Below are 19,711 nucleotides of genomic sequence, written 5' to 3' on the forward strand. Positions count from 1 at the left end.
AAAATAAAACCATGATTGTGATAGCCTTTATGATTTTACTGATTTCTTCTAGCATTTCTTATTTACCATATTTACTATGGTAATGGTTAGCGTGCATAGTCTTTTGCATCGCGTATAAATATTTCTACCTAATACGGTGCTCAGATTCCACATCGGATCACAAACAGGCATTCAAACATGAAAGTGAGTTTTGAAGTAAATTATTTTAAAAGTCTTTAGATGAAGTTATATTATAATCTAATATAGTTATCTAGTTATTATAGTTATAAGAAGAATTTATATTGCACCTTTCCGTAGCTCAAGGTCGCTTTACATTGTACATTACAATACATTTACACACCCTTACACACATTACAAACGCATAGGACACATATAGTCACATTATCCAAAATAGATGTTAAATAGATCTTTTTAGCTGAGTCTTGAATGTAGCCACAGATGAGACATCATATGGAGGTGCAAGACCATTTAATGCCTTAAACGTTAGGAGCAATATCTTAAAGTGAATACGTGATTCAACGGGTATGGTCATGAAGTAGAGGAGTAATGTGAGCAGAACACCTGGTGGAGGTGAGAACTCTGCTGCTGAGTTTTGAGCATACTGTAATCTTGCAATTAGTTTTTTGGGCAGACCAAGAAATAGAGCATTGCAATAACCCAGATGTGATGTGACTAATGCATGAATTAAGGTTTCAGCATCAGCTAAAGTGAGAGAAGATCGAAGACGTGCAATATTACAAAGATGGAAAAAAGAGTTTTTAACAAGAGAAGAAATGTGAGAGCCAAAAGATAAAGTTGAGTCGATCAAGACACCAAGTCCGATGGAGTGAGCTGCAAGATTATCTGCTACTATAGCAAATACAGCGCCCTTCACCACTTCGCCCAGATTTGGCACAAAAATACCATTATCTTCCAAGTATTTCAAATATTTTAGCAGTGGCCCCAACACTTATGGGTATCCATATTGGGTGACATCATCTGTCTTACAAAGTACGGCTAGATAAGTGGAACTTAGATTAGATCGCATGGTAGCAGGGATGTCTGCAAACACAATACACACCTGTGACTTTATGTTTCTTGTGGGATGTCCCCAAAGGGTTGCATACTTCAAAGTCGTCTATGCAAAGAATGAGTGGGATTGTAAGTTCATCTCCAACTAAAAAGCTGTTTTCTCTCTGTAAAGATCCATCATGCAATGATTTGCATTCAGAAGAAACATTACATGGCCTTCTATTCTGCGATATTGTGTCCTGAATGTTTCCACTGCTCACAAGTTGAGACAATAATGGGAGAATTGGAACATACTGGAAGGAAATTCTTCTTGCTATCAAGTATGTACTCAACTGAGAGATGCTCCTTTGTAAATTGTTCTCTCCTATAGTTTGTGCTTAAAGGCCCATCCACACCTAAAGCAGCACAGAATAGGTTTAGCTGGCAAAGGTCTTCCACCAGTTCTAAAATCACAGAATCTTCAAAAGTACATGCCTTCTCAAAGTGCTCAGTATAATGTTTTTAATAACTGGGCCGGATTTAATGATGTAAGGAAATGAATTTCCTCTATTAGTTCATTTATGCATTAATTGTCGAAAAAATACATTTAACTCCAGCCCACCATCGGTGTCGCCAAACTGCTCCATCTCCAAAACGTTCGTACGCATCGGTCAGAGTGTGCGTGCAGGTGTGCAAATTTTCCCGTCAAGTTTTTAGATTGATTTCTGTTTTTAGAAATCAATCTTCAATCTTCAATGAATCAACTTATGCGTCGGAAGTGGCGTACTCCTCTTTCAGGGCCGGTTTTGTGCGTACACAAAGGTTATAAATGAGGCCCCAGGTCCGTGAGAGAATGGCGTGAGGCTGGTGGAGTGATTGATGATGTGTGACACCTGCGTGACGCACCGATCTCGTATACGCACCGATCTCGTTACGATTCTCGTAAAAGGAGGAGTGACGACTGAAGATAAAGGCCGGTCGCTCATCAACAATCACGTCACCGGCCTCTCGCCGTTCTCTCATGGCCCTGGGCCTCGTCCTGCTCACCACAATGTTAATTTGGTTTTTCATGCTTATGTTCACAATCATTCGAATATGAATTAAAAAAACAATAATTAACAGATCTCAACAAGTGTACAATATTGTATGCATTTATTATTTTTAGCATTGAAATGATCTTGTCAAAGCAGCATTTTGCACTCAGATAAGATATTACAAAGGGCATAGTGCTGTCAGACGACCACAATAATACGATTATTTCCAATATATATATTATGTTGAAAAAATATGTTACCGTGTGATTTTTGAAGATGAAAACATGTAGCATTAAGCTGAATTAATGCCTAAAAACTGAATTAATACTGTGCAATAATTAGATTTGTTTATATACAAATGTACGTTTTTATCTTTACAGTCAGCAAATGAAGGGAGCAGTTCACAGTCATTTAGAGGAGAGCATTCGTCCGTACATTGATCTGATCGACACTCTGCGGTCAGTTGGCATTCAGCAGGACTTGGCATTACCGACTATTGCAGTGATCGGAGACCAGAGTTCTGGGAAAAGCTCAGTGTTGGAAGCGCTGTCTGGAGTTGCATTACCAAGAGGAAGCGGTGAGGACTGGTTTACACTCCTTTGCTATTGGAAATTCATATAAACACAATGACCATTTTAGGTAGCCTACACCTCTCCAATTTGGCTCTATTGCACTTCCAGCCTTAAAGGTAGAATGGATCCATGAATTCAAATTGTTTATGCCAAAGTCTGACCCTACCATCTGCATGTCACAGCAGAAAGTTGGTCGGGCGGCAACAAACCACTTAAATCAGATTTTATCAGATTGGCTAATCAGATATTTGCATCAACAAGCAGGTGTAAAGGTGAAGGGATCAATTACCAGATTGATCATAACCAGATCAATAATGCATGAGACACATGCAGTTCATTTTTAAGTTTGTAATTCAGATGTATTTGTTAGGATTAAATTGTTGTTTTTACATTTAAAATGGTTTCTGGAGTCTGGCAGAAGATGTTGTTTTTGGTCTTTTAACTATGGGTGGTCAACTCTGTTATTGATATCAACTCTGTTACCATCAATGTCAACTCTTTTTTTTTTTAAGGTTTAGCTTTTAAAATTATTATTATATGTGTTTTATTGTCAAAAAATTGATCGGAAGCTGATTAGCATAAATAGTATTCTTACTACATGGAATTTTAAAGGATTTTATCCCTTTTTAAAGCTGTTTAGTGAAAATGCATACCATCTTGGCAACTTTTCAGTTTAACATGTTGATATTTTTACTCCAAAACAAAAAGTCTCTATCTTATTAGGCTTAAAGTTGAATTAATGGAAGAAGAGACAAAAGTTATCTTAGGGAAGACATGTTTTTTAATTGTGTTATATGTTCACTGTATATGTTTGACCCAATTTGTCTATAACAGAGTTGATAGATTTTTCTATTAGTACATTGATTTTCAGAATTAATATTTAAAATCTTACTTTTAAAGATCTAAAAAGTTTAAGATCAGCAAATATTGAAAATATTAAAGTGTGTTCCATGAAAATAAAAAAAAGTTTAACAGTATATTTATTCCTATTTTTGTTTTCTTTGTCTATTGAAATGTACCGGCAATTCTGGAAAGGGTCGTATGTTCAAATTGAATTCTGAAGGCCTGTTCACACCAATAACCATAACTATAACGATAACTATAATGTTCTGTTTATTATAAGCGCACACTACAGTTTTATAGTCTTTAAATGCTCTTTAAGAGCTCTTAACCCTTGTGCATCAATTAAAAAAAGTGACACATAGGTCCATAGTGGACAAAAAAATCTGTGTCAAAAAAACTTTCATTAAAACGTTAAGCTTGGGAGCACAGACTTAAGTTTGATCTCATTTTAAAGAAGACCCTTGGCAGTTTATTGCTGAAATAAAAAAAATTTAATAAGTAAAATAAAAGTAATATAGGTTTAAGTTTTTGAAAATGATTTATTAACATTATTTTATATAAAATTTATATTTTATGAAACATGTTGAACTCTAAAACGGCTAAATCAAAGCCATAAATCTAAACAAGTTGGGTTCCAAATTTGAGGTTGATATCTCAAAAAACGAGCTTTCGGTAAGATTTTGTTTGGGCGCAATAACAGATTTTCCCCATTGGATGCCAGCAAATCTCCACTGGTGCACACAGTGGTTAGATTTGTTATTCGCAGTTGAGTTTTTCTCTCAAATATTACAAGCACACACACGCACATTTTTTTTTTATTATTACACACATACAAACCACACTCTGACATCCATACCAACACCCACACAATTATCACTGCATAATTGATCCAATTGGCTCTATAATATGCCGAAGCAGAAAACAGGAATAAAGCGAGTATTTGCTTTATAGGCCAAACCTGAAGAAATGGCACCATCTAGTAAAAAACAGTAAAAAATTTAATTTTGAAGCCTTGCCAACAGAATGAAAGCCTCTAAATAAAGATTGCATAATTTTATAGTTAAATGGCACTGGGATTAAAAATTTCATTTTTGTCTAATGGGCGCTGAGAGGAACTATTTTGTGTACCTAGTGCAAAATAGATTTTTTAAAGGAAATGGGGGTGAAATAGTAAAAATACAATAAAAATACACACCTGTGCCACATTTATGCAGTTAGCATTAACACAGGCAAAGTGATAAAAAATAAAAAAAAAACTGAAAAAGACAAAGTCCATAATGGATTCTGATTGGCTTCCAAAGTTTTTATAGTTAATCAACTGGAAAAAAAACATTCTGAAAGTGATTCCAACAATATTTTTTCTCTGTGCCGTTAATATCCATATAGTTGTGGTTTGGATTGTGCTATTAATTTACATACATACATTTTTTTTAGAACAGTATCTTTATCGCTATCGTTATCGTCCATGTTGTGAATGGGCCTTAATAATTAAAGAATGATTACTTTTGTCAGCACATGCACTGTTGTCACACCATTTTCCACTGTCAGTTTTCTTGGTTGCTAACTGAACTGCGTTTGTTATAGGAATTGTCACCAGATGTCCACTGGAGCTGAAGCTGAAGAAGGTAACTGGTGGAGTCAGCTGGAAGGCTGTTCTGTCCTACCGTAAGAAGATAATTCAATTTGTGGATTCGTCATTTGTTTCAGGTTTATAAACTGCTTGAAGTCTCTTTTGTGTTCTTAACTTGATGGTTTTTTGCAACAGACTCAAAATGATCAAATTTACAACTGAATTTAAATTATGACATTTTGCAGGTCCTATTAAACCCAGCAAATCGGCAAATGGAAAGGAAGCACATTCAACTTATGATTTAAAGAAATTTGAATTTGGAGATCCTTCATTAGTTGAAGAACATGTTACAGCAGGTTAGTAAATCTGCAGGAAAACTCCTTTCTTTTCAGCGTTACTAGAACATAATATAGAGAATAAAATCTCAAGCTGCAGTCACAATCAGTAAATAAATATAAAAATTTGTTTTGTGTTATGAAATTAATTGCTGTTGTCTTGAATGCTGATTCATTCAATTAAATGTATTATTGCAGTTCATCATATCACTGCACAGAACTCATATTGCATAGCAACATCCTGTTCTATGGAGGGATGTACGTGAATGCACGCCATGTCGTAATTACGAGATTCCGACTTGTAAAAAGCACCCATGTCCTCATAGAAACTCTTAATTACAACTCAGAATTTTCGAAGAGCTTCGACTTATACCACGTGACCGCTCGCTTTACCCCCTGACGGCTGCAGATTCATTTTGGCATTGAAAGTGTTGCCATAGACACAAATAATTCTGAGTCCGAGGACGTGAAAAGCTCTGAGTAGAACCAGTCCCTTTAAGGCAACTCGTATCTCATTGAATGGGAAAACATCAAATTCTCCAAAACTGTTTGCAAAGCTTACGATTCAATTTCATATTTGAAATCCCTAATCTGATTCTAAGGGTCCACACACTTTTGGGCCCCCCAGAGGTCGAGGTAATGGAATGGGTGCGGTAGGGGCCCAACCTCATATTCTTTCATAGGGCCCAACATTTCTAGCAATACATATATGAATCACTGCACTGGAATTGATTCATATTGACATTAGCATATTGCTAAACTAATAGAGAAATGCAGAGTATATAATTATTGGGTAAAATCATGTTTTTAATTTTTTAACATTAAAATTACATTGAACTAATTATTTTTTATTGATACATAAGTAGTGAATGAATTATGTTTAATTAAAATTATAATTTTAATTAAACATTTAAATTTGTATCAATCAAAGAGCTAAAGAGAAGCTTCAGGCTCATGCTGCTTTAAAGGACGATTTTTTTTCTTATAAACACAGTTAATTTTGCAGTGTGTGTGTTGTACAGCCCAGAATGAGCTGGCAGGAAGTGGGGTAGGAATATGTGATGAGCTCATCACATTAGAGGTCATGTCACCAGATGTGTGTGACCTCACACTGATCGATCTACCTGGAATTGCCAGAGTCCCAGTAAAAGGACAACCCCAAGATATTGGAAAGCAGGTGAGCAGCATAATCAGATTTTGCGCGCCACATTTTAGTAGCATAGAAATCCAGTTTTAAAACTATGTCTTCATGTCTTGCAGATCAAACATCTGATTATGAAATATATTGAGAAGCAAGAGACTATAAACATGGTGGTGGTTCCTTGTAACACTGACATTGCAACAACAGAAGCATTAAAAATGGCACAAGAAGTAGATCCTGAGGGCAGAAGAACTGTCGGTAATGAAGCAGATGATCCGCACACAACATCTAATAACATCAAATATCTTTGAAGATTTAAGGACTTGAAATCATCAAATGCACTTTTTACAAAAATCTTTTTTCATTCTCACAGCCATTTTGACCAAGCCTGATCTCATAGACAGGGGAACAGAGAAGAACATTCTGGCCATTGTCCACAACAAAGTGATTCCTCTCCGCAAAGGTTACACCATGGTGAAGTGTAGAGGACAACAGCAGATCAATGAGAACATTCCTCTGGAGGAGGCGACACAAATAGAGAGAGATTTCTTCCAGAACCATGACCATTTCAGGTTACACACTGAAAATAATATAATTAAACTTTTAGCATGTCATTTCTGAATTCAAATTCATTTTATGTTTTGAGGTGCATAAAGTAACAAAAAAAAACAAAAAAAATAAGAATGAAATTAATGAAAAGAAAACCTTAAGTAGTTTGGCATAATCTTTTAGTAATATTTCTTAGGAAAAATATTTTCACAAGACGTGATCTTTGTTGCTTATTAATATTCTTGGAAAAAGTTTGTCCACAAAATCATATAGCAATGTGGCATAAACTACATGCAAAAAAAAGTAGCACAGAAAGTAGCCTTGCAGACCCTTAAGACTGTATCTTAAGGTCAATAAGTCTCAGATATATTTCACATTTATGTGACAAGGCAAAGTTAGTTCATATTGTAAATTGTCATGTGGTATAACTCCCCCAAAACCTATTTTTATTTTATTTTTTATTAATGTTAGATTTTTGTGATGTTCACTTTGTCCATTATTATTTTTTCAAGAATACCTGTTTGCCAAGCTACAATAGGCTATATGAGCTAAAGTAAGACCCATCTAAACTAAGTGCCTTCTCTTTTCCTACAGAGATCTCTTGAATGAGGATAAAGCGACTATTAAATGTCTTGCTGTCAAGCTGACTCACAATCTTGTTGATCATATCAAAGTAAGTTTGTAAATATCTCAAACTAAAAGTCCTAAATTTGGTGAACTGCATTTGTGGTTTGTGAGAAACTGTAACCAAATTGTTTCTTACCCATCTTTGTCAGAAATCACTGCCACAGCTCAATCAGCAGATAAAAGACAAGTTGGGGGAAGTGAAGAATGAGCTTAAGGAGTACGAGACTGGACCACCAGAAGATCTTAAGGGAGCCAAACATTTCCTTATTGAAGTATAATTCAATATAAAAAATATTTTTTTGCAATTACCTTAACATCAAGTTAAGAGAAGTAAATGTTTGAAAAGCAAGGTTTATTCTGTTTAAATCCACTATTGTCTCGTGCCTTGTGTGAAAAGCCCCTGAAAATGTTCTCTGTTCAGATAATTCCTCTTTTACCTCCTCAGAAGATTCACTTTTGCATGATATTGTAAAAGGCTGATGAAACATTTTTTTTTCTTCACAGACCCTAAAAAAATTCAGTGATCAAATCAATTCTTTATCATCAGGGGAACAGATGAGTGAGGAAAATTTGTTTGTACAGCTTCGGGCTGAATTCAAGAAGTGGAATGATCATCTTAACAGCACAAAAATATCCTGTCAGTATATTTTCAACATGCTATAACTTTGAATTCGTTGTTGTTGTTGTTGTTGTTGTTGTTGTTGTTGTTGTTGTTGTTGTTGTTGTTGTTGTTGTTGTTGTTGTTGTTGTTGTTGTTGTTGTTTTCTTAGAGTTCTGATCAAAATGAAAAAGTCAGTTAATTTCATAAGAAATCCATGTTGTTTCCAAACAAGTCAGCAATTCAAAAGAGTTGAGCCAGAATAACAGAGGGAGGGAACTGCTCGGCTTCAGTAACTACAGATTGTTTGAGTCGGTTCTGCAAAAACATGTGGCCAACCTTAAGAAGCCAGCCATTGAATTACTCAATGTCATCAAAGGTACCATCACAAAAGATTTTATGGTTATTGTAGAGAGCCTCCATTATAAAACCAAAAGATAAGATCACCAATTTAATGACATTAATAGTTTTAACAAATGTGGCTGTTTGTCTTCTTAACTTGATGTATTTCTCCTGAAGACATCATCATCACACATTTGAATGGCGTGGCGAGTCAGTGTTTCAGGAACTACACTCTCCTTCAAAACACTGCTAAGGTAATTATTGCTCCTAATTGGTGGATAATTTTTTTTTAATCCAGTTTAATCAAGTTCTCTTTCCTCTCTACTTTTTCCTTTGGCTTTTTCATTTTGCCCATAGGACAAAATCAACGACATTCAGTTAACCCAGCAAGAAAAGACGGAGAAGAGGATCTTAGAGCAGTTTGAAATGGAAAACATGGTCTACACTCAAGATCCCATCAACTTGAAGTTCTTGAATGAGATTACGAATGAGATGTTTTCAGAAGAGGAGTTACCTCTTCTTACCAAAAAATGCACGTACAGTAATATGATGGAGTCGTATTATGAGGTATATCTTCTTAGTTTTCAGAAACAAATAGCAGTGCAGTGTATGTGGAAGAAACTTAATATCTCTTTGTTTTCTTTCAGATTGTGGTGCAGCGAATGGCTGACCAACTGCCCATGATGATCTTATTTTTCATGTTGAAAGAGACTGCTCAGCTCCTGTCTACTGACATGTTGAGTTTAGTGGGTGGGGCAAATGTGCGTGAGCTCCTGTTTGAGGACTCTGATGTCAGCAGAAATCGCAAAGACCTACGAGAGCGCCTAGGTCGTTTGAGTGCTGCTCAGGAAGCATTTACCAATTTTTATACTGAATAGAGGGTATTTACTGATGTAAATCTTATATTGTATCAGACAACTTCTAAACAAATATCCATTTTCAATAAATAAAGCCATAAAATAAAATTTTCTTCAGAATATTAAAGTATACATACATACATTAACCCAAATCTTATACTTTTTTATTGTTTCCATATACACACAAAATGGGCTAAAGCACTGCCGATACATTTTGTTTTGTAAAATAGCCAAGAGCCTCAGTGCGTTATCTACATTAAGATTAGGTCTAACTTGACATTTAATTATTTTTTTGGCTCATATAAAATGTTTAAAAATATGCACAAAAAAAGATATACATTTATAATTTTTGAGGGCCAGTGAAAATGATGGCAGTTCATGTATGAGATGTATCATGTATCAGTTTGTGTACACTGATGCAGTGAATAGCATTTAATCACTGTAGTTTAGCGAGTATGTAAGACTGAAGTCAAGCCGTCTGGCTTAGAGAAGGTACATTCTGAGAAATCAAAGGACTTTTCTGAAAATTAACATTTGAACTCTCTTGCGAAATTAGCATCCCCATCCGAGGCGCAGTCACACTGTGTTGATCACCTCAGTATTGTCTTAATCTACATCTCTTTCCCTTCACCCCCTCTTCCCCCATCTCTTCTCTTCAAATGCTGAGATCATCTGAAATTCACCCAAAAATCTATATGGTTTAACGTGAACAATTATCATACAATTATCATACACCTCAATACATGTTTGGTGTCATTCAAAATGTCTCAGTGTGACTTGTCTCATTCCCACAGAAGTAAACCAAAAGATGACAAAGGTTTTAATAGGTTAGAGATAGGTGTGAGTATGTGAAGAAATATTTCAAGAGGCTCAAGGTGCGATTTGTAGTCAGATCAGCCCCAGATGTACTCCAGACACTCAGTAGTATGTGTATTATGTATTTTTTACCCTGCATTTCTGCACATTTCATGTTTTGTATTGATTATCTTTGAATTGATTATGTAATTGGCATGATACATTTACCTGAATATTAATAAATGGTTACATTTGAATTTATTCTGACTTACTCTGAAATTATTAACTCTAGTAGATTATCCTACTTTTATTCCTTAACACCACAAATCTACGCTCAGATTAGTTTAACAGACTAAAATACAGCTTAGGTGGAGCAGAGACTTAAGACTGATGTTTTAGAGCTCAGACTAACACATTGGCATTAATCATGTATACTTAGACTGTAGAGACTAATAATGGGTTTTCCCCATTCTTATGCTTATATAAAGTTACCATTAGAGGAAGTTAAGTTGGTCGGCTTCGTTGGTAATGGTCATGACCTCTGGTTAGATATAGTCTTACCTTAATTGTGTTCAGATCTATGGGGACTAAATTATATATTCTAATGACCAAGTAGAGTGTGGCCGTCTAGAATATTAGTCAACCGCCTCTGTCTAATGACCGAGACTGACGAGCTTGTGAGTTTGAGATCTGAAAAACCCGGCCGCTACAAGACTTAAAGTGTTATAGGAATCCGAACGAACAAGTGTAATTTCAATAAAGAGTTAAATAGAATGTAAGACTGGAAGAACTGGTTGATGGAATCAACCTCACCACAGGTCTATAAGACAAAGGACCTTGCTTGCACATTAACATTTGAACCTCTCACACACACACACCCCGCACCCCCCTTACTCTGAGCACCTTATCTACATTTTCTCTCTGTCTCAGTCAGTAACACTAAAAACTCACAAAAGAATATATATAGTTTTAATGTGATTATCTTTAAGGATTGTTTAGTATCATTTTAAAGGTCTCAGGGTGACTGGAACATAATGTCTCATTCCCAAAGAAGTAAAATAAAAGGTAATAAGGTTTTTAAGAGTTAGGAATAACTGGCACACAAAGGAATGTGGTCTCTAGGCACTCCCAAAGGTGTAAATTCATGAATGCTAATTTCCACTATTCTTAGCAGATGGTCAACTTCTACCCCCAGTAATGGTTGGGGTAATTGAAGTTGGGGTACAGTAAATTTCCACTAAACTCAAGTTTTACATATCAAATAAGGTCTGGCTATATAAGGAAAATGCAACGAGAGCTCAGGGCTGTTTTCTGAATTCAGATTAGCCCGTGTGGTTGAAGGTCTCTCGACTCTCAGCTCACGTAACCATACAGTGTCGGGTAAAGGATTTTCCTCTTTTTTCTAGAACATTTGATGGTTTGCATTGATTATCTTTCAATTGATTATGGAATTGTAATAATACATTTACCTGACATAATAAATTGTTATATTTGATTATTCTAACAGACTTTGACTTTATTTTCATTGGAGTTAAAAGGAATAGTCAAATATTAACGTATACTTAATGATGCACAGATATCATTGAAAAACCTTTTCATTTTATGGAGTCAGATGAAACGAGTTAATACATAAGATAAAATGTATTGCATTTAATTAAAAATCCCTTTGCCATGGGAAGAGACGGAACACGCGTGAGACCTTCACCTCTAATCGAGTACCGCCATTGGATCGAATTAGATGGTCTTACAAGAATAATCAAAAGTCTAGATAAATTATTATATAATGGTCAATAATCAATTGGCATTCTAACCTAAATTTGAGGTCGTGATAAAATGGAGTCAGATAACAGTTTAATTGGAATTAAATTACTTTAAATTACGCGCAGTGTGTGTGTGTATGTGTGTGTGTGTGTGTGTGTGTGTGTGTGTGTGTGTGTGTGTGTGTGTGTGTGTGTGTGTGTGTGTGTGTGTGTGTGTGTGTGTGTGTGTGCGCTCTACTGAACACTTAGTGTCTTACAATATCCGTACCTGAATTAAAAGATCAATAAACTCATTGGTGTAGCCAAGGCAAGTTTATTTTTATAGCACATTTCATACACTATGGTAATTCAAAGTGCTTTACATAGAATAAATTAAAATAATCAAAAGAAATAAGAATAATGTAAAGTTTAGAATAAAAAAAAATACAGTACAAACAGTTGAATGAACAGTGGCACAGTGCTCATTCATTAAATGCACAGCTAAACAGAAGTGTTTTGAGTCTGGATTTGAATGTGACTACTGTTGGAGCACATCTGATCTCTTCTTGAAGCTGGTTCCGGCATAGTAGCTAAAAGCAGACTCACCATGCTTAGAGTGAACCCTTGGTATTTCTAGCTGATGTGATCCTAATGATCCGAGTGATCTGTTGGGTTTATATTCAGTGAGCATGTCTGCAATGTAATTAGGTCCTATGCCATTGAATGATTTATATACCAGTAATAATACTTCAAAATCAATTCTATATGTAACTGGCAGCCAGTGTAAAGATCTGAGGACTGGTGTGATATGTTCATATTTTCTGGTTCTGCTCAGGATCCTAGCAGCAGTTTTCTGTATGAGCTGCAACTGTCTTATGGTCTTTTTGGGAAGGCCATTGGGAGTCTATTACAATAATCCACCCTGCTGGTGATGAAAGCATGCACAAGTTTCAATGCATCTAATTCTTGCAATATTTTTCAGATGGTAGTATGCTGATTTAGTTATTGCTTTGACATGATTACTGAAACTAAGGTCTGACTCTAGAGTCACAACAAGATTCCTGACTTGATTTTTAGTTGTTTGACCCCTAGAGTGAAGGTATGCATTCACCTTGAGAACGTCCTGGTTGCGTATGCAACCCACCGTTCCCTGAAGGAGGGAACGGAGGACGTAGTCGACGCGACTGAAATGGGATCACGCTAGGGAGCCTATCATCTTCGAGTACTATTGAACGAGCCAATGTAATTGGCGTGCGTGATTCGCATCACACACTCCGCCCCCGCGGCGCGGGTATAAATACGGAAGTGGATGCACGCACTAGTTGCTTTTCGCTGAGGAGCCGAGAGTAACCCGGGGTCAGCGGTGGTCCAGCGGTAGTGGCAAGGGGACTACGTCCTCCGTTCCCTCCTTCAGGGAACGGTGGGTTGCATACGCAACCAGGACGTTCCCTTTCAGTCGATAACGTCGGACGTAGTCGACGCGACTGAAATGGGATCAACCATTGAACACGCCACTAACGCTGCCACCTTCCAGTGCCTAAACCAAAGCCTCCTGATGCCCCCGCAAACTTAAGGCGGGGAAGGACAGGGCTTAGGCCAGGGAAGTCACTGCTGTTCCTACAGGACCACTGGGAAAGCGTTCCCCGTACGTTGGAAGGAAGGGACGCTGCGGAAGCCACATCCAACCCGAGGGAGGAAATGTGGAGAATACACATATGAACTGGGCGGAAACCGGGCAGTCTAACATATGGAATGTCACTGGGGTGGCTCCAGCCTAAGACGGGGGGAGACACACCGGACAGTGACGGCAGAGAGACTCTGCCGAGGGAAGACACGGGCTCACCGCAGGGAGCCGTATCGTGGAAGAATACACATATGGGGTCACCGAAGGGACCGCAACATATGGACCCAGCCTAACACAGGTTCCACACTGCTTACGAGTGGTAGGCCTAACACCAGACGTTCCGCACGTCCGACGTCGGAGGGGTGTGGAGGAACTCAACAGGGTTCAATTTTAAGGGAACTCAACTGGAGTAGAAAGGCGCACGTATCCAGTCCATAGGAGGGGAATGGCGCAGCAAGCCGACACTTGAACCGGGCTCACGGTGAAACTGGCTTCATGAGAAGGGAGCCCACGGGAAGCAGCGGTTCAACTAGGTGTCGTCCAGCCCCCAACTCTAGAATCTGTTTAGCAAAGTATATCGTCAACGCCCAGGCGGAGCACTTTACACTCATCATAGAGGAGCTCAACACCTAAGTGGACATGTTGCATCTCGGATCTTTGCCGAAATGAAGGCAAGCACTAAGTGCAACTTTGCATGGAAACAGCCTTCCCTCTCTGCTGAATTCCAACAGATATTTGAAGAGCTGGTCTGAGGTCTATGACTTGCATTCTGTACACGTCCAAGCGAATCGGACAGAGAAGCCAGGGCTGGATCTGCCTCCTCCAGGGCAGCGCTTGCAGGCTCACCACCTGCTCCTATTACGGGAGAGGTAGGAACCTTGGGCACAATCCGAGCCGGGGTCTCAGCCTGTGAGAGTTAGCCGGCCCAGACTCCAGGCACAATACGTTGACCGAAAGCGAGCAAGTCCCTACCCTCTAGTAGAGACCACGCGAGCAGGAGAACTGATATAACAGAATTTTTAACTCACTACCTGCAGTGGCTCAGGGGCGGTCTCTGCAGTGCAGTCGCACCAGGGACAAGGCCCAAGAGGATAAAGAGGGACACAAGGATTTACAAGACCTTGCTCCTCAGGAACCTGACGATCAGAACGTGCTTCTGCATACTTCTGCAACACGATGAGCGTCGTTTAAACACCGAGGCAACATCATTTTGAGGGTGATTTAGGAAAACAGCCTACTGCAACCCATTTTGCAGGAAAGAGAGCACTGAAGTGATCGAAAGCTTTCAGGATCTCCTCAGGGGAGAAGACGCACTCAACGACTAGGTTCCACTTCTAAAGGCGTAAGCACGCTACCCAATTCTAGGGGGTGCTCGCAGAAGTGATGGTAACTAACACATGTTCTTGTGATAGCCACCTGAACCTCCGCGTTCGGATGTAAGACCGCCCGGAATCTCCGGGGGAAGAACGCGTGTGCCATCGTGCCCCGTCCCCGAATCCAGGGGAAGTCAGGAAGGCTGTTGAAGGGAACCAGGTCTAGTTGGGCCAATGAGGGGCAACTATGAAGACCTGTTCCTCTCCTGACATGGCACGTAGGTGCAAGTGACGGGCGCAAAAGACAGGAGCATTGCTCAACACAACATGTGAAGATCACTGGGCTTCAGGAGCATTTTCTGCTCAGCACTTGGGTGTGACAAGTTCACTGAGCTTCAGGAGCATTCCTGCTCAACACCTGAGTGTGATAAACTCACCGAGCTTCAGGAGCATTTCTGCTCAACACTTGAGTACGAAGAACCTCACTGAGCGACAGGAGCATTTCTGCTCAGCACTTGAGTGTGACAAGTTCACTGAGCTTCAGGAGCATTACTGCTCAACACCTGAGTGTGATAAACTCACTGAGCTTCAGGAGCATTTCTGCTCAACACTTGAGTGCGAGGAACTTCACTGAGCACCAGGAGCATTTCTGCTCAGCACTGCGTGTGATGAATTCACTGAGCTACCTGTGATGGACTCACTGAGCTACAGGAGCATTGCTGCTCAACACCAGAGTGCGATGAACTTCACTGAGTTTCAGGAGCAAATCTGCTCAACATGAAGAGTGATGATTTCACTGACTTGCAGGCGCAAGGCGACCATGAGTCGCAGTCACTTTTAGAAGGCTCACTGGGGTTAAACGCATTTCTGCGGGCCCCTGGGGCCGCTGAGTCCCAGTGTTTGTCCAAGGGTAGTCCGCTCGGTTTACCCAAACACTGGCGGAAAAATAAAACCGGGGGGGCAACTGAGCGGCCCCGGAATGGTCATGACCCAGCCGGACCCAGGGGATGGAGTCTCCACTTGCCCTGGCTATAACTGTCGTGAGGCTCGATGGCGGCACGATTGAGTAAGTGGGAGGAGTGGAATAAGGCGCCCTCAGAAGCGTCTGACTCCAAGGAGGAGGTGACGGGTGAGTTTGTGACATGCAAGGGAAGCTTGCGCAACGGTCGCAATGTCTAACAACTCGAGGCACAAATGCCCGTGTAGTCGGGGGTCGCCCAGGCCCCCGTTAAAACACGCCCTTTGTACATGGCCGCTCTGTTGAAGAGGGTTTGGCAGCAGACCGGGATGAACTATAGTCACACAGGGTGAGCTGCTCTGCCACGGTCACCTCGGGACTCGATCGTGAAGCTAGCGCTGAAGCGGTCACATATGGAGGGAGCCAAAGGCTACGACTACCATATACCCCAGGAGCCTCTGAAAGTTCTTTCAGTGGGACCCTTTCTCACTTCAACACCAGCTGAACACATTCTCATTGGAGAGACATGTTGGACCGAGTACCTCTCCAAAACTAGAAAAGAGATACTCAGCCCGTGGGCGAGATTACTCTCTTCCAGTTGACCTGAAGACCCAACGGGCTCTGGAGCACTCGAGGGGAAGGACACTGTACTGATACTCCACCCTTAGACGCAACACACAGGATGGCCTGCGGTGCGGGAGGTAGAGATCTGAAGCACATGTCTTTCAGGTCAAAGCTGCAGACCAATCTTGGGCCAAGATGGTCACGACCCACCACCTAGTAGCACGAAGAACGAGTTTACAACTGGCCTTCGTACCGGCTGGAGGAGCGGCTATATCAAATCCTTCGCCAGCAGGATAAGATAAGCACGCACAAGTCAGGAGCACTGCTCAACACTCGGTGTGATGAATATCACTGAATTTTCAGGAGCACGTCTGCTCAACACCTAATGTGATGACTATCACTGACTTGAGCGGGGTAGCCGAGCCTGAGGTGGGGCAGCAAAGTAGAGAGAGTGGTGTTAGTGTGCTGTGCAACACTTACCTGTCTCCACAAGCGGCAGGGGGCGCGTGAGAAGGCGGATGACCGGGTCCTCGAACGCACCAAGCTGCCTGCTGGCGACCAAGGGGGAGCTGAGGGGTGTAAGGCTATACAGGGTCACACCCGCCAGACTGGCCCTCTTGGGACCCAGGAACAGATGAAATTGCTCTCTCTTTGAAGTGTGGGTACCGCTTGCTCCGCTTTTTTTTTTTTTTTTTTTTTAGGGAGCCAGCGGCGGAACAGACACACACACAAACAAAGGCTCCACCCGGCCCTCACCCGGGGGGAGGGAGTGATCGTGCCACTCCAAGAGCATCTCATCCATTCCTGGGCGGCCCGCTCCGGAATGCTTTCGCTGTCGCTTGCCACCTGGCTTGGCAGCGCCTGGAGCGGGCTGGGCGTCTCTACTGCGGCCGGCTCCCTGCTGAGGCCTGGGTGGAGGCTGCTGCGGAGGGCCAGCAGGAGCGGCGGCCGGAGAACGCCCACGGCGACGAGCAGGCGGAGGAGCTGCCACCGGCGGCGGGTGGAGGCAGCAGCTGGCCACCGGGGCAGGATGTGCCGGATGACCTCCGTCTGCGCTTGAGCGGCAGAGAACTGTTTGATGCAGTTCTCCACCGCGTCGCCGACCAGCCCAACCTGGGAAATTGGGGAGACCAGGAACCGAACCTTGTCCGCATCCGCCATACCAACCAGGCTGAGCCAACGAAGGCGCTACTGGACCACCAAGGTGGACATCGCCAGACCGATCACGCACGCTACGACACCCGTACCCCGGAGGGTGAGGTCGGATGCAGTGCGGTGCTCACCTATGAGCGCACGGTCTGGATTACCCTCGTGCATGCCATGGGTGCCCTAGCCTGCAGCAACGCCATGGCACGCAAGAGGAAGGGGCTTGCCCACAGGCCTTGTAAGCTCTGCCCGTCGGAACGGATGAAACTCACAGGCCTTAGGGGGGAGACGAGGATCCCCCCAAAAGGCAGCGGCCGCCGGACACAGGTGCACCTGTGTCGACAGACCGCTCCAATGGAGGGACACCTCGCAACCCTTCACCGTTCCTCCATCAAGGGTAATGAGGGGGAAAAGCTATTCAGGCAGTTTCTGGCAGAGAAAGATGCTGTTCACCCCTGATAAGCTCTCCATGCATTTCGGGAAAGAAAGGCACTGGGGCGGCGAGCTGAGAACCAGCGCGGCCCGCCCCAAGATACCAAACTCCAGATTCCAACCGAGACTGAACGGGACACGGTGGAGGTTCCACTCGAGCCCGGCAGCCTCGGCGGCCCGTTTCAGCATAGCTGATAATTCTGGATCCGGCTCGGGCAACATTGAACTCCCGGAGGGAGACAATGCAGCCGAGTCATCATCTCCAGAAGTCAGCTCACCCTCTGATGCTGCAATCGGCGTCCTGTCCTCCAGGGGAGCCCCGAGTGAAACCGCTGGCCCACCCATTACAGATGGACCAGCAGACAACACAGGAGGCTCCAGTGGTTGCAGTGGAAGGGAGGAGTGAGGAGCCCACAGGGAATGGTTACCGGGCGGGACATCCAACACTATCCTCCGGTCACCCATCCCACACAGCACCCGAGGGTGGGGCATGGTAATGGGGACTCGCTCTCCGCGAACGAAGGCGAGTCTCGCCCTCAACACTGCGACAGTCATGTTCCCACAGTGAAAACATGAGCTGTCCACAAAAGCTGTCTCAGCGTGCTGTAAGCCAAACACGTGACACAACAGTTGTGACCATCAGAGAGAGACAGGGAACGACCGCACCCAGAAACGCACGGGCGGAATGACATCTTGAAAAAGACGCAAACGCACCCGTGTTGCTCTTTCAGAAAATAGGACCGTCACCAGTGCCGGAGCACACAGGGAAATGACCGCGGCAACACTGAACAGAGAACTGAAACAGTGAAGCACTCACTTTTCCGCCCTCTAACCAGCCATCAACACACACAAACATTTAGAAATTTGTTGCTGTTAAAACAGCAGTTGAGAGCTCAAAGCTCGCGATCACCGCTGCACTCGCGCTGTAGAACACCAGCACTGGGAGAGTCTTCCTGAAGAACACCGACACACTCGCTCGTTGTAGACAACAGCACTCTCAGAGACATCAAACGATCGGCTCCGAAGCGAAAGGCAACTAGTGCGTGCATCCACTTCCGTATTTATACCCGCGCCGCGGGGGCGGAGTGTGTGATGCGAAATGATAGGCTCCCTAGCGTGATCCCATTTCAGTCGCGTCGACTACGTCCGACGTTATCGACTGAAAGGGAACCTCATCTTTGTTTCCAAACACAATGACATGACTCCAACGCAATGAATTTAGTTTTGTCTTTGTTTAACTGAAGAAAGTTTTGGCACATCCAACTGTTTATTTCATCAATGCATTGGCACAGGGAGTCAATGTGGCTGTAATCGTTAGGTGATAGGGCAGTAGAGCTGTGTGTCGTCTGCATAGCTGTAATAAGTGAAAGGGACCTGGGTCAGGCTTTGGGGATACGTATTCAAAGATTAGTAATTTACAACTAATAATCGTTCATATGGGTTTGACCCAGATAAACATACATGTTAAATCTCCCAAAAAGGGATAATATTTCCCTGCATCTGCATTCATATATGTACTTAGGCAATTAACCACAAAGGATTATAATTAATTGCATATGTAGGCTATATTTTACAGACAGGTTAAAATTAGCTCAATTGTATATCAATACTTAATCAAAACGGATTATAATTAAATATTTAATATATCAATTTTGTCTTTCATAGATCGATCGTCGGGATAA

At 41.8% G+C, this 19,711-nt stretch overlaps 1 protein-coding gene across 3 annotated transcripts in view; it reads left to right on the plus strand.

Annotated features, from left to right (window-relative positions):
* Positions 1-10,514, plus strand: part of LOC143720884 (interferon-induced GTP-binding protein Mx3-like) — a 32,472-nt gene extending 21,958 nt beyond the window's left edge. Inside the window, exons 3-16 of one of the 3 annotated variants that reach the window (XM_077210813.1) lie at positions 1,184-1,331; positions 2,405-2,601; positions 5,024-5,146; positions 5,255-5,365; positions 6,367-6,521; positions 6,605-6,743; positions 6,859-7,057; positions 7,629-7,707; positions 7,811-7,933; positions 8,166-8,298; positions 8,495-8,638; positions 8,779-8,855; positions 8,959-9,168; positions 9,249-10,514. In XM_077210813.1, coding sequence (XP_077066928.1) covers positions 2,412-2,601; positions 5,024-5,146; positions 5,255-5,365; positions 6,367-6,521; positions 6,605-6,743; positions 6,859-7,057; positions 7,629-7,707; positions 7,811-7,933; positions 8,166-8,298; positions 8,495-8,638; positions 8,779-8,855; positions 8,959-9,168; positions 9,249-9,479 — 1,914 coding nt within the window. In that variant the 5' untranslated portion in view covers positions 1,184-1,331; positions 2,405-2,411 and the 3' untranslated portion in view covers positions 9,480-10,514. The remainder of the gene's footprint in view (positions 1-1,183; positions 1,332-2,404; positions 2,602-5,023; positions 5,147-5,254; positions 5,366-6,366; positions 6,522-6,604; positions 6,744-6,858; positions 7,058-7,628; positions 7,708-7,810; positions 7,934-8,165; positions 8,299-8,494; positions 8,639-8,778; positions 8,856-8,958; positions 9,169-9,248) is intronic. The other 2 variants (XM_077210811.1, XM_077210812.1) reach the window with 2 other exon arrangements.
* Positions 10,515-19,711: the final 9,197 nt, after the last annotated feature.

This window comes from Siphateles boraxobius, unplaced genomic scaffold, assembly GCF_051911475.1.
Source record: "Siphateles boraxobius isolate OS27281-9 unplaced genomic scaffold, OSU_SipBor_1 65, whole genome shotgun sequence".
NCBI lineage: Eukaryota > Metazoa > Chordata > Actinopteri > Cypriniformes > Leuciscidae > Siphateles > Siphateles boraxobius.